This window comes from Talaromyces marneffei, chromosome 3, assembly GCF_009556855.1.
Source record: "Talaromyces marneffei chromosome 3, complete sequence".
NCBI classification, from domain to species: domain Eukaryota; kingdom Fungi; phylum Ascomycota; class Eurotiomycetes; order Eurotiales; family Trichocomaceae; genus Talaromyces; species Talaromyces marneffei.
Genome location: NC_072350.1, coordinates 2450533 through 2464346, shown reverse-complemented (window position 1 = coordinate 2464346; position 13814 = coordinate 2450533). Strand labels below are relative to the sequence as shown.

General features: G+C 47.1%; 6 protein-coding genes across 6 annotated transcripts; 4 read left to right on the top strand and 2 right to left on the bottom strand.

Moving 5' to 3' along the window:
* Positions 1–931: 931 nt before the first annotated feature.
* Positions 932–2118, top strand: EYB26_004643 (uncharacterized protein; the record flags this gene model as incomplete). Its single annotated transcript, XM_054263934.1, has 2 exons — positions 932–1273; positions 1324–2118. 2 exons carry the CDS (start codon positions 932–934, stop codon positions 2116–2118), a joined length of 1137 nt encoding a protein of 378 aa, XP_054119909.1.
* A 252-nt stretch (positions 2119–2370) lies between these two features.
* Positions 2371–3128, top strand: EYB26_004642 (uncharacterized protein; the record flags this gene model as incomplete). The annotated part of the gene is made up of 2 exons (XM_054263933.1): positions 2371–2552; positions 2612–3128. The coding sequence occupies 2 exons, from the start codon at positions 2371–2373 to the stop codon at positions 3126–3128; spliced, it is 699 nt and encodes a 232-aa protein (XP_054119908.1).
* Positions 3129–3488: 360 nt separating this feature from the next.
* EYB26_004641 (uncharacterized protein) lies at positions 3489–5467 on the bottom strand (the record flags this gene model as incomplete). The annotated part of the gene is made up of 5 exons (XM_054263932.1): positions 3489–4399; positions 4449–4862; positions 4914–4981; positions 5032–5130; positions 5184–5467. The coding sequence occupies 5 exons, from the start codon at positions 5465–5467 to the stop codon at positions 3489–3491; spliced, it is 1776 nt and encodes a 591-aa protein (XP_054119907.1).
* Positions 5468–7357: 1890 nt separating this feature from the next.
* On the top strand, positions 7358–8975 carry EYB26_004640 (uncharacterized protein; the record flags this gene model as incomplete). The annotated part of the gene is made up of 6 exons (XM_054263931.1): positions 7358–7446; positions 7503–7662; positions 7721–7766; positions 7836–8103; positions 8156–8340; positions 8422–8975. The coding sequence occupies 6 exons, from the start codon at positions 7358–7360 to the stop codon at positions 8973–8975; spliced, it is 1302 nt and encodes a 433-aa protein (XP_054119906.1).
* A 720-nt stretch (positions 8976–9695) lies between these two features.
* Positions 9696–11202, top strand: EYB26_004639 (uncharacterized protein; the record flags this gene model as incomplete). The annotated part of the gene is made up of 2 exons (XM_054263930.1): positions 9696–10972; positions 11037–11202. 2 exons carry the CDS (start codon positions 9696–9698, stop codon positions 11200–11202), a joined length of 1443 nt encoding a protein of 480 aa, XP_054119905.1.
* An 88-nt stretch (positions 11203–11290) lies between these two features.
* EYB26_004638 (uncharacterized protein) lies at positions 11291–13543 on the bottom strand (the record flags this gene model as incomplete). The annotated part of the gene is made up of 6 exons (XM_054263929.1): positions 11291–11968; positions 12020–12080; positions 12130–12268; positions 12321–12381; positions 12436–13321; positions 13383–13543. The coding sequence occupies 6 exons, from the start codon at positions 13541–13543 to the stop codon at positions 11291–11293; spliced, it is 1986 nt and encodes a 661-aa protein (XP_054119904.1).
* Positions 13544–13814: the final 271 nt, after the last annotated feature.

The window sequence follows — 13814 nt, the reverse complement described above, 5'->3', positions numbered from 1 at the left end:
TCGTCATTTGAGTTTCTTGTATCCGTAATTACCGTACACCGCTCAACTCCGACTTGTCAACGGTGATCTCATTTGGATATACCGACACTTGAGACGTATTTTGCTCATGCAAATGATTCGAAAGCTCATTTTGTCGACAAACGTACGGGCTTGATTAATTCAGATCGGCATACATGGAGTGAGGTTACTGTCTGTTTCGGCAGTCCAGCATGATACAACATACAGCAAGCAAACCCGCTAGTCCGGATACACATTAGCCTGCGCTGGGTACGACCGAAGGCATCTCTGTAGTACGTATCTACTGCCCGTTGTATGTACATATCTTAACTACATCCATAATCATTCAATCGCGAAAAATCCGCCTCGAATAAGTCGGAATAACCTTCAAATGATATATGCCAAGCAGCCACCAAAAGCCACCAGGAGCCCAGCCAGAACCAAGAACGTATCCGCATCCGGCCCAATGCCGCAGCCGGGGTCCTCGGAAGTCCTGGAACGCTTGTTGCGGTGGGATCCTGCCCTTGTTCTGGTCCTGAGTACTCGTAGTAAGTAAATACTCTCTCTGTACGCTTTGAGTTGTTGCCGGAAGCTAGACCCAAGAGGAGCAGTTAACCCATGATTACTAAAAGTTCAACGTCGACTAGTTACGTCGATCACAAAGCATGATTTCCGTCCGCATAACCGATTTTGTTCTGACTCCACGGACAATTAATTAGTTATATGGATGCGTATATAAGTAGTTGAATCCCCAGACTATCGCCCTGATCTTGACTTTCAGACGTTCTATGCCCAACTCATCGACGTACTTTCATGACATGAAAAGGATCAAAAGAAGCTGTCGGCCTCTTCCGGAGATAAGATCCTCGCGTCCGATTAGCGACCGGTATAGTTAGTACTAGTTACTAGTTACGTTACGGCCAGAGAGAGGAAAATGGCCTACCCAAGCGATGAAAAACACAACGTCGAAGCTGCAACTTTCGAATTCACATACCGCAACCGCAGACAACACCGCCGTACAAAATTGCTAATTGCCCTGCTCGGCGGCACAATCGCATTCTACTCACTACTCGGGGCCATCCTAATCTGTTTCTACTCAGATGCTACCTTGTTAGCGCTGATTACCAATCCCCGCTTCAACCACCGATTGAATCATTTACGGAATCAATGGATTAGTACGAAGAGTAATATCGAAAAACCGCGGGGCGTGAATGTGGTTGCTGTGGTGGAGTATGGGAATTGGGAGAGGAGTTCGATACTAGACTGCTATTTGAGGGTGCGTTGCTTGTCGGACAATAAGCGGGAACGAGAGCTAACACGGTATAGAGAAATCTGGTTGAATATGGCGGTCTATTGGATGAAGTCATCTTCATCCCCGGGACAAGCGATCGACGACACCTCGAATGGCTGTACGAGACCGTGAACAAATCGGAATCCTACTCAATTCATCAATCTCTACCCGCAGTGGACGCCAAAAATGTATACATCAAAATCGACGGCGACGTTGTCTACATCGAGGATAATGTGATCCCTGCCATCGTCAACACAAAACTAAAACACCCAGACACAAGCCTCATCTCCGCGAACGTTATTCACCAACCGGCCGTTGCAGAATTTCATCGCAGACCGGGCGTGGTATTACCACAATCACTCGACAATGAATCGTCGAGTCAGGACTCAAAGACATCATCGGAGCGGAGCTGGAATCCGTTCTGGCCGGATTGGCGAAATATGCTGAAATCGTGGTTCGCAAGTAAAATGCATTGTCCCTCCCACTCGACACTATCAAAATCCACAAATGCAACGGAAAAACACGCCTGGACCTTCCAAGCGCAACAACACAATTCCTTCCTGCACCATCTCGAGCGCGGAGAATTACAGACCTACAAGTTCCCGCTGTGGAAGAATCCACCTGGCGAGATCTCGGGCGCATTCATTATTTTACCGAATAACAACAACAACAACGATACCACAAATTCATCGCAAAAGAATGTACTGATAGACGGCAAAGGCGTGGTATCGCATTATGACGACACGGCCGGCTTGGAGGGTTTGGATGCGACTGATATCCTCGGTCGATACAGGAAATATGCGGAGGAGCATATTTGTTTTGCGGATTAAAGCACTTTGTACTAGATTGATGATTTATGACTTGATGATCTTTATACGGTATAACGTACCGTACGTAGATAGTATGTATCGTACCGGTCAAAACCACGTACTAACTGAAATAAGAAATTTGTGGGCCAACCTTAAACTAAGAATCGAAAATGATTGAACTCCACAAGTCTCAAGCTCTTATTCTTTCTTGAACAACAACAACAACAACCACCTTTCCCCAATCAAATTGATTAGCGGGGAATAGGAGGGAAAATGTCGACAAACCCCCCCAGCGAAGCAGACATAATCTTCAACCGCGCCAACATCGCCTTGGCCCGCAGCCAACGCCTCGTCGCATCATGGCTTCCGCCGCGAACGAGCACATCCGAACCCACTGAGTCTGGAGGGGATAAGCAGCAAGATGATGATGAGGTATTTACCGCTGTTCCTGAACGGTTTGTCTCTTGTACTCTTCCCTGAGTGGTGATATTTGAAACTAATGAGTGGTGTACAGACTCGGTCTCGGCGCACCGGTACCCGTGAAAGATGCGTTTAATAGTCTGAATACCTCCGGCACCGGCGGTAATAAATTAGACGATAAGTTGAGGCAGAGATTGTTGGGGCGGAATGCGAAGAAGTTTATGCAGCAGCAGCAACAACAACAAAAGCAACAGCAGCAAGCAGCGCGCGGAAAGACCGGACCAAGTGACGGTGTGAATGCGAAAGCGAAAGAAATAGAGGATGAAGAGGATGAGGAGGAAAGCCGGACGTCCTTAGGGAAAGGGAAGAAGAAGCAGCAGCAGCAGCAGCATACCCAAAAACAGGCGCTGAATAATGAGTCTGAGGACAATACGACGGGACCCGATGATACAAATGGCGTGGATGAGACGAGTGTCAACGACAGCAGTGAGCCGCAAATACCTGCCATACCTACCATACCATCCAACAAACGTAAAAAGACGGGCAAAGTCAGTTACTTGGATGAATTATTACAGGATCGGAAAAAGAAGAAGAAAAAGCGGGTGGAATGATGGACTCGGAACAAAATTTTATTGCCGTTTGTACGCAAGGCCAGTACAATAGATGCACAAAATTCAATTGGCATGGCCGCGCATATAGAAAGACCTCATCAATTTGAATGCATGAACAGAAAGAATATCAAATGAAAGATATGTGTGGACATATGTATGTGTGGTATTGTACACATTAAAAAACAAGCTCTCCATTCGCCTTGAGTGATAGACTGACACCCATCCTCTTTCTCGGGTATAAATGATGATTCAAGCGTTGGTATATGAGAAGAGATAGGACGTATGTCGCGGTATTAATGTATAAACTGACACAAAGAGACAGAACTGTGAATGTGATGCAAAATGTCAATGAAAATAAAACTATTGAAGTCGTTTTCGTTTGCGATCTTCAAGTATTTGATCGTCTTCATCTGGGCGTTCGCTGGTATTCGTGGGATTGAGCAAGGAATGCACATTACTCGCCATACTGGATCGGCGTGTTGCCGGTAGTGAGCCGTCGTACCGCGGAAATCGAGGCCCGCCGTTACTGCTGCTTCCGGCTGACCATGTCGGATCTACGGTGAGATGTTGCGATACGGACGCAGATAATGGTTGTGCTCCCGGTTGATCGGGAGGTCCTAGAGGAGGCGTCGCTTGTCGTGATAACTGGGTTCGTCGCCTTGATCCCGTGATTTCATACTGTGCCAAAACATCGCGAACCTGTTGCTCGCTGGTGGACGGAAGTCGATGCGGAGAGGATGGCCATGGCCCTGATGAGTTTCCTGCCTGTATCCCACTTGGTGGCCATCCGTGCTGACGGATATCTGCAGACGTATGTCGACGTGCGAGCATTGCCGATTCCGACGGCGAAGTGACTGTCGACAAAGGTGGAGGTAATGGAGGCTGCTGCTGCTGCTGCTGCTGCTGCTGCTGTTGTTGTTGTTGTTGTTGTTGTTGTTGTTGTTGTTGTTGCTGTTGCTGCTGCTGTTGTTGAGGAGGAAGCGGCGGACGACTATAACCTGGAGAAGGATGGCCTCCACCAATGGATCCAAATCGACGAGGAGAGACGGCTAGATGTTGTGAGATATGGGTTCTCATCGGTTTAGAAGTGTCCGCAAGTGAAGGACGGCGGCTGTCGTCTTGAGGCATTTGACGTGGAGAAAGTGGCGGCCCTGGCTCTGCTACATTTCCAAATAATGCTTGTTGCCGGCTACCCAACAAGCTTTCGTGGGGCGTCTCCAAAGCACGTGTGCTATCCAGATGTCGTTCAATATCTTGTTGCATGTCCGACACTATGGACTAGTTAGTCAAATGTGTTGTCAATAAATTGCGACGACATACCATCGCGATATAAAGAACCGTCCCGGTCCTGGTTCATGGTGACAAGAACCTGCGATATCGAATTTGTCCATTGATGACATCTGACAAGACACTCCGCTAGTGCTTGACACCGAGAACTCAACATATAATTGGTCTCCTCCCATCGCAGCATTCGATTTTGCATATCATAGATCGAATGCTCCAAAGATAGCAACCGCATATCACCCGTTTCGGGTATTGGCTCGGCTGGAGTTCCTGGTTGCGACACGCCAGGCTTATTATTCGAAAAGGAATCTCGATGGATCAGAGTATGGCGCGATGCCCTTCGTTTGATCTCGCGAAGACCAACCAAGTCGCCTCTTTTGAAGTTCCCATTGCCGTGTTTGAATTCCCAAAGCGCCGAGTCAGGGGAGCTTGTATGAAAGACGTCGCTTACTGCTGACTATCAGCCTTATTCTTCTTGCCTTTTGATAGAAGAAATTTTACCTTTGTGAAACCCATACATGTTCAATTGCCGTACAAAAGACGATATATTCGTATGCTTGAAGTATTGCCTGACGACGAATGAGCACGCCACTCATGATACACAGGGCGGTGAACTTACGCCAAAACTTTGGAGAATTCGGAGGTCGGAGACATGACGAAACTTTCATTCGAATTGGACCAGGAAATAAGATGCTGAATGCTTTGATCCTCAAGCATGCTGTATGACCAAGGATTAGTACCACGATCGAAGATGCTCGAAAGCGTCCTTACTTGTATAACTTGTGTATAAACGCCGTTTGAACGACCTTTGGTTGTTGCGCGGCAGCAGCAGCTCCTATCGCTTGACCACCTGAAGCACTCAAGTGACTTTGGTTGTCTCCGTTTGCATTGTGCATGCTGGAATCGCCATCCGGCGCGGCCGTTGTCACGTCCATTGGATCGCCGCGATTGGCATCAGTTGCTGGCACAGGTGAATTGAGCACGGGAATATGTCGCTGCATATCGCCAGGATTAGAGAAGGGGCCTCTTGAAGGGAGATCGGCGACTCTGTTCATGGCGATCCAGGTATACTACTTGTATACTACTTGTTTCGCGAATGTCGTCGGCGGAGGTGCGTCTTCCGTTGGCGAAGACCGGGCCGATGAGGTGAATATTATCGATATACTCTCGATTTTTGTTGACCGCGTTGCTTATTCCTTTCCAGAATTATCCTAGTATTCTTTCTCGCTATCTAGGAGGTTCGTATGCTGATCCGATGGCGTTATGCAGTCGCGGTGCTCGGATCGTGTCGAGGTGCGTCGCAGAGAGACTGAAGACTCACGGCCGAATGAGCTCCAGAGGCCCAAACATGATGACACAATAACAATGGAACTGGTCGGAGGGCCACGAACGATGAAATTCGACACGGTGATGGCTGAATTGGATAGTGAATATACTGACAGTAAGAATGATCGCAGACCGAGCTGGTGTAGTCGAGGATGTGATAGGAAGAAAAGAAAATAAACGAAGGGGAGAAAAAAAGGGAGTTGCGGGGGAGCGACTCCGGCGCTGGGGGTTTCCTCGTGGAAGCTTCTCTTTCTTCTACCGCAACGTAGTCCACCTACAGAAATGAAAGCTACAACGCCAGATTACATCCTCCAGACTGTTTTATGCGACGGAGATCAGCTTGATTTTCATTATTGTCTCTAGTTCTTGCTTTCTACGTCCACGCCTCTTCTGATCGGCCGTGGCAAACTGTGGTCACGATAGCTGGCTGACCAATATCCGATAAAAATCAACACCAGAGCGAACGGAGCACCTGTAGGGTGCGATAATCATAACATCTTAGGAAATCAGACATGATTCAGTCGCAAGATGTCAAGGTGCCCATAATCGGTAGGTATATACTAATAGTATATTACGGATCGCTGCATTCCAGAGAGGCCGCTTATCGAGGAGATGCTACTCTTGGAAGACTAACACTAGGAGTATCTCTGATTACGCGTGTATCGCCAGTTTTCCGATTCTCTTGTTGGTGGAGCTACGGGAGCTGGGCTGAATGATACTAGCTGCTTCGAACCTAGGCGGTACTACCTCAAGACTCATACTTTCCATGTACGTGTGTATGTAGTATGCAACTATGTGGCATGCATGCGCAAACTGCAATCTTATGTTAATTAGAAGCACAATGGCAGGGGTATCGATTCTTACCAGCCGATAGTGCCGGCTTCTGGGTTACTGCCCAAGCAATATGGTGTCTGGTTGTAGTAAAGCCAAGTTAAGGATAACCGTCCTCCCGTGACATGGAACTCTGATTGAACCAATTCCCGGTGCTTCAGAGTTCAAACTAGCAGAGAAGCAGACAGGAGATCTCGTCGCATTGGTCCAGGCGCAGGTAGGGGGTCGCGTTTTTAGCCCTGTGCATGAAGGATGCGACCGATCAGTGGGGCTGGACTGGGCTGGCTTCGACATGGAATCAACTAGTTACTACAGAGTGCGTACTCCGTATCGACTCAATCAAGGCGAGTTCGACAGGTATGTACTCCGTACTCTGAAGGTATGCAGGTCGCCAGATGGCGCGGGGGCCGATGTGAGGAGCCAGCGAATAGCATGACGGACGGGTCGGATCGAGAATGTGTAGGTCGCGTTGAGCTTGATGTCTTCAAGTCTTGAAGAGACGACGAGTACCTGGTCGCTGGTGTGATGTATAGAGAGAGAGAGAGAGAGAGAGAGAGAGATACGTAACATATATATATTGGATGGGACGATGGACATGAACTAGTACGGAGTTGACTGTGGAAGGAGAAAGGCGTATAGACGGTGTTGTACGGTTTACCGCCTGTCGTCCCTGCCGAACCGCCGTAGTCCAGGCATCCCTACGATAGCCTCACTGCCCCGCTTTTCTTCTCTACAAACTACCTGGTCTCTCAGCCTCATAGAATTTAGAGCATGCCTATACTACGATCATGAGCGGCCACAACGATGCCGATGCTGTCCAGAGTCGCCTTATACAGGACTTTAAGTCTCTATCAACAAAACAGGCCCGGCGAGCCGTGTGAGCTCACTTCCTCACGCCATTGTTTCTGGCTACTTGCTAAGGCAGCTAAGCAGATTGAATGCAATTCTAGATGACCTGACTCTCGACGAGCGGCGCGAGCTTAATGCTCGTCAGGAAAGTCTATACTATGACATCGTTGGCTCCCTGCCGCTTGAACTCGTGCTTGAAATAGCACGTTATTTAGATCCGCTGGAAGCTTGGGTATTTCAAAGAGTACGAATATGCCATTATCGTACAGTGGTAGAATGGCTGCTCATTGGGACACGTCTAGGTATCCAAGCGATGGCAGGCTGTCTTCTCGTCAAAGGAAATCTACAGTGCGATCCAGTTTCCCTTCTATCCTTCTCCGCTTCCTGACCTAGGAGATAAAACTCTGTCTGCTGCAGATATCATGCGCTGTAAACATGGACTCAATCGCACAGGAGCAAATTATCGATGGCCCAATGACTTGTATTGCTCATTCAAAGACACGTCAACAGCAGAACAGTCTGTCTCCTATTCCTCTGGCAAAGTTGCGTGGTTATCAGCGGATCAAAGAATTGCATGCACCAGAAACCTAATGACTGCGGCTGTAACGGAGTTCATGACCGAAACCCGTGGTGTCATTCGTCTAGTTCACCTATCTGAACATTTTCTATTTGTCCAGGCTTCAGGGTACGACTTACCCTGATTCCTGCATAGGATATCGAGTCTAAGAAGTTTACAGATACTGCACCGCCTGGGAGTTATCGACGTATCGGTCACATCAGATTCGTCTCCCATCTCCACATATTCTAGAGATCAATGCTCGTCACGACAGAGCCATCATTCTCATCGGAAGACCTTCGGACGGTTTGACGATTCTGAGTTGGCACTTCGACTCTGATAGCGTCCGATCAGCTCGTATCGAGGGTAAGCCACTATTCACGTGCTGGGCTAGCGACGACAATGACACTCTTTTTGTCGTTCAAGCTGAAAAAGATGCTGGATCAGAATCCTACAAATTCTTCAGGCAGAGATTTGCTATTACAGATCATGAAATCACCTCCCTTGATACAAAAGTTCTGGCTGTCGAGCAAAAGCTCGACCTTGACTTTACATACTTCCTTACATTCACACGATTTAACCAACTAATCTGCCGATATGGTACAGTCATCTCTCAAATCCTTCCCTTGAAATCCTCAGAGCCCGGTTTAGTCAACATTTTCATTACCTACTCAACAAAGACAGAAGCATTAGAAGTTCATACCCCGATACACAAGTTTGACGACGATCAGTGCATGCAGTATTTCAAAGGCAAAATGTTAACTGTAGATGGAACGATCTACTATCCAATCGTTACCTGGAGTCATTTTAAGGTCAACCAAATCCTTGACGAAACGAACGTTTTCTACGCGCGTATGTACTCTGAGATACTTCCAATGTACAATCCAAACAGACCACGGTTTGTTGCGTTCGGCGACCATCAACTATTTGGTATTGCGCATACTGCGGGCATTGAGGTTTGGGCTTTTGATCCTCGATTACAGTTTGCACCTGATGCTTAACATAATCGTGGCGATGAGCATACTTCATGCATTCCGCCGAAAACAAGGGTTCACTTTTACTCAGTTGAACAAGTACATATATGATCAGACAATGCGTTGAACCTTCACATCTAATCTCATGGCCCTTCTTCCGCAGAAACTTTACCAGCTTGGTCTTTCCACCCCTAATACTGTGGTTCAAGGCCATGCACTCTGTCCTCGGCCTTGAAATCGGGTGGGAAAGACCCATCCATGAAAGGATTTGGCTGTGAATCAATGTACTCGATTCTCTCTTCTGTGTATGGGGTTGCAGCAATATACAACACATGTTGTCTATGTCTTTGAAGATGGAAACTATTGTCTACGGAGTATGTTCAGATTTGCCTCTACCCAAACGGCCATAAAACCGTAGCATAACAACTTTTATCACATTCTCAGAGGCCACGTAGGCTATACCATGTATCTGTGTGTCCTTTGTGATTTCAGAACCGTTCAAGGCTCCACCTAAGTAAACAACAAGTTGACGTGCAAACTCGTCGGATCCCCCGACCTCTACGGAGTCAAGACCGACAATGGTCCCATCCACTGTCGGTGTAATCGATTTGGCTTAAACCAAGCGCAGAATGATTAGGATTTTAGTATCTTTTATTTCTCTTTAATCTCTAATCAATGTATCATACCAAATCGGTTGACTCGCAATCTCAAAGCCACCGGGTCTGATCACACCAAGATCTGAGACTCATGAGCAGCTCAACTGCGAGTGAGAATGATCTCGCAAACACCAAACATAGCAGCGGCGAAAGGGTAAATTATACTTCTACCGAAAATGTTCACAATTTTAAAGGCGCAGCAAGTCTCGAGTCCACGGGCAAAGAGAAATCCGTGATCGATACCCGCTCCGATAACGACACCACAACATCCGACGAAGATGCCTCCGGTGAAATAACCTACCCCGAAGGAGGCCGCACAGCCTGGCTCGTCGTGCTAGGTAGCTGGATGTCCTGCTTCGGCTCCATGGGCCTTATGAACTGTCTCGGCATCTTTCAAGCATACCTAGGCGAGCACCAACTCCAACCCCATTCCTCAAGCAGCATCGCCTGGATCTTTGGTGTTTATTCCTTTCTCGCGTTCTTTTGTGGCGTTGAAGTTGGTCCAATTTTCGATGCAAAGGGGCCGAGACCACTGATACTGTTAGGTGGTTTGGGCACCGTGGCGTTTTTGTTGTTGCTTGAGGTGTGCACGAAATATTGGCATTTCATGCTCTGTTTTGGTCTGCTGGGAGGGATCAGTTTGTCGCTTGCGTTTAGCCCTTCAATTTCCATTGTAGCGCATTACTTCCATCGTCGAAGAGGGTTTGCGGTGGGAATCGCATCTTCAGGGGCTTCCATAGGCGGCGTTGCGTTTCCATTATTGTTTCAGCATGCCTCTTCCAACCTAGGATTTTCTTGGGCAACGCGAATCATTGCACTTGTTGACCTGGTCACATTTGGCCTGGCGTTTTTATTGATCAGGAGACGCTTTCCATCGAAAAAGGCTACTTTCGACAGACTTGTTCCGGATCTATCAATCTTTCGACAGAAAGACCTGATGCTGGCGACAATGGGGATATTCTTCATGGAATGGGGCCTGTTTATCCCATTGACGTATCTCACTTCCTTTGCATTGGATATCAATATGTCCTCCGAATCGTCATACCTATTGTTATCCCTCGTCAATGCCGCAGCCGTCTTTGGTCGTTGGATACCCGGTTGGTGCGCCGATCGACTCGGCAGATTCAATACACTTATCATTACGATAGCTATGTGCTTGGTTTTTATTGCTTGTCTATGGATGCCAGCTCAGTCTAAGCATGTCGTCAACGGTGGTAGTGCATCTGCACTGGCTATTGCATTTGCGGTTCTGTTCGGCTTTGCAAGTGGGAGTAATGTCAGTCTTGCGCCGGTCTGCATTGGGCAGTTGTGTAGGATTGAGAGGTTTGGGAGGACATATGCCACGGCATATGTTATCGTTAGTATTAGGTATGTGCATATTATATGAGAAGATTGTGTTATGATACCTTTTGACTCATGTGGATATAATTAGCACCCTCACTGGAATCCCAATATGCGGGGCTATTCTTCAGCGCTGTAATGGAGAATACTGGGGATTGATTACGTTTGCTATTGTCAGCTATGCCGCCAGCTTGGTTTGTCTAGCAGCTGCGAAGATATCTCATTGCGGCTGGGATCAAATTATGGCTATTTTTTGAGATTTCAAGATTGGTAAGAATTGACCCTAGATGAATACCTGAGCATTGAACCTGACAAAGTCTCTATAGAACATAATACCCGAGATACCTAAGAATGAACAAGCTGCATCTTCAACTTGCCCAAAACAATCTGAATCATCCCCTGAATCCTCTTTGCTGAAGCAAACTTTCGACTAAAGGCCTGCAATAATTCAATACTCAGCTCCAGATCCTCAATGGCTTTGCTCGACTCCAACACCTGAGACAAATTGTTCGGCTGAGCTGTTGTTGAATACATCAAAGAAAGCGTTGCGTTGAACAAGACGGCAAGATTGAGCCAGTTATACGAAAACCGTTGTTGTCGATGCATCGTCGTGGCTTGTCGGATAGCCATGCTAGATGCTTCGGCAAGAACACGAAGTTGAGAAAGATCGAGCGTCTGGCAGAGCGGAGATGGCCGGTACAGCATGATGACGTGGGTATAATAATTGAAATCAAACCAGTTGGTGCACAAATGAGGGACCTTGGATTGCAGGTCTGGTAGTGGAAAGGGCATCGTTCGTCGCCATTCAATCAGCCGTCTGTGAAGGGACTGGAGGGTTTGTTCTTTCATTTGCTGACTAGCTGGGTCGCTGTTTCTCACTGAATGAACTCTACTTCCGATATCGCTCGCAATGGTTCGGAGCCCCAGAATGTGTAGTGGGATGGCCATGGTTGATGGTTCTAGTTTTGTGGATGGAATGATGCCATCGGGTTGGATGTTTTCGTCGTCGACATCTGCGAATGGCTGTACCACATTAGCACGCTTGATGAAGATACACTAACAAATCTAGCATACCTCTACGGTGATATCGTCGTCTTGGATAGCAAATGGACGCCCTAGAGCAAGTGAGACCACACTGGAAACCGTCAGCTTGAAAAACATGGTTAGGCTTGTTTGTGACATACCGATCCATCATATACAGAGAAAAGAAGAGGCGTTTTTGGTGCTCAGCAATATCAACAGTCAGGCTCTTGTATTGTTCAGCTGTATGTAATCCCATGCCAGTTGCCATGCGAGCCGCCATCCCGATCAAAATCCACGTATCTATTGATATTAGCATGGTTGGGTATGAAACAAAAAGAGTGGAGTCACTTACTCGGACCAATTTTATTGAAAAAGGAGTAAGATACTTGTAGCATTAGAACTTCTAGAGCGGCCTATAACATATTAGTCTACTGCACAAACAGATCCATACGGGTGATACTGCTTACCAAATCTCCACATCCCATAGCAGCCTCAAAATGAACCATAGCCTTGTTGAACAGCTGCACGGATTCCGACTCATCCAGCAAAGACACCGAAGAATAAGCAGTAGACCCAATAGCTAGGACCATCCAGATCCGGAATTGCCACAACGCAGACTGAGCAAGTGGGTCGGAAGGGTCGGCGTACAACCGCCAAAGAACAGTTGTGAATTCATGCTGCCGGACAATTGGGTATAGGGTATGAGAATGAGCGAAATAGAATTCTAGTAAATGGCTGATATGAGCTGGCTCAATAAGAGACAAAGATTCTTGAAGAAGGCCGGCCTGTTGCTGATCGTTGGATAGAGGAAAATAGAGCGGCAATGGCGGGGACGAGACTAAATGTGTATTGATTTCGTTGAACGCAAATGAAAAAGTGGGAGTTGTTTCGTTCTCATTGAGTATACAATCATCTTCCTCATCTTCTTCGTCGTCCTGTTCATCATCAAAGACAAATTCTTGTCGATCCGGCGATAGTCGTCGAAGAACGGCTTGTGTGAGTTTGGCGAATGATATCCCGGAAGAAGATCCAACGTGGCGGTCTGCGGCAGCTTCCAAGGAAAGTAGCTTTAATTCATCGGCTAATGAATCGGGTTTATGCGTATTGGAGATATGTTGGCCATTGATTACGGCTTGTTGCTGCTGATTCGGCGGGCTGGTTTGTCCCGGCTGCGGTTGGGCGATTAAGTGAACCGGAGAGGTCTCTATCGGTCGAGTATTAAAGTTCAATCTCACACCATCAATATCATTTGAAGAGTCGAATAAAGCATCGTGTTCTGTAGTCCGCATATCTAAAAACATGGCTAATTGCTGTTCCAGTTCTTTGACGCGCATTTCTAGCCCTCGGACATATCTATATAAACATACAAGAGTCAGTTTTTGTCGTTTTGCAAACAATGTTCGATCAAACATACGCAATTGAGAATGTCGCTGTCTCCTTCTCATCGTCGAGAAAACTGCATCGCTGATTAGCATGTTGACAAGCCCGGCACTGTGGCAGGGCCTTGTCGCATCGTTTCTTTCGTCGATGACATCTTCTGCATGAGCTTTCGGCTCGGGCTGCTGGTCCTGACATGTCGAGTGACTAGTCTTCGTCCTCTTCTTTGAGATTATTCACACAACGACCGTCAGTTTAGTGAGTTAGATAGCAGTAGAAAGAAAGATGAGCAGCATCACCTCAGCTTATCAGCATCTGAGCCCACTTTCCACGGGATAAGGGCTCCACACCCCCACGCCTGGATAACATCCATCAATTACTGATTTCCTGTAGGTAATCACTTTTAGAATTCTGAAGAACCTACGGAGTCTAAATTTTCAAAATACGTGAATCAATTAAATGTTTGTTT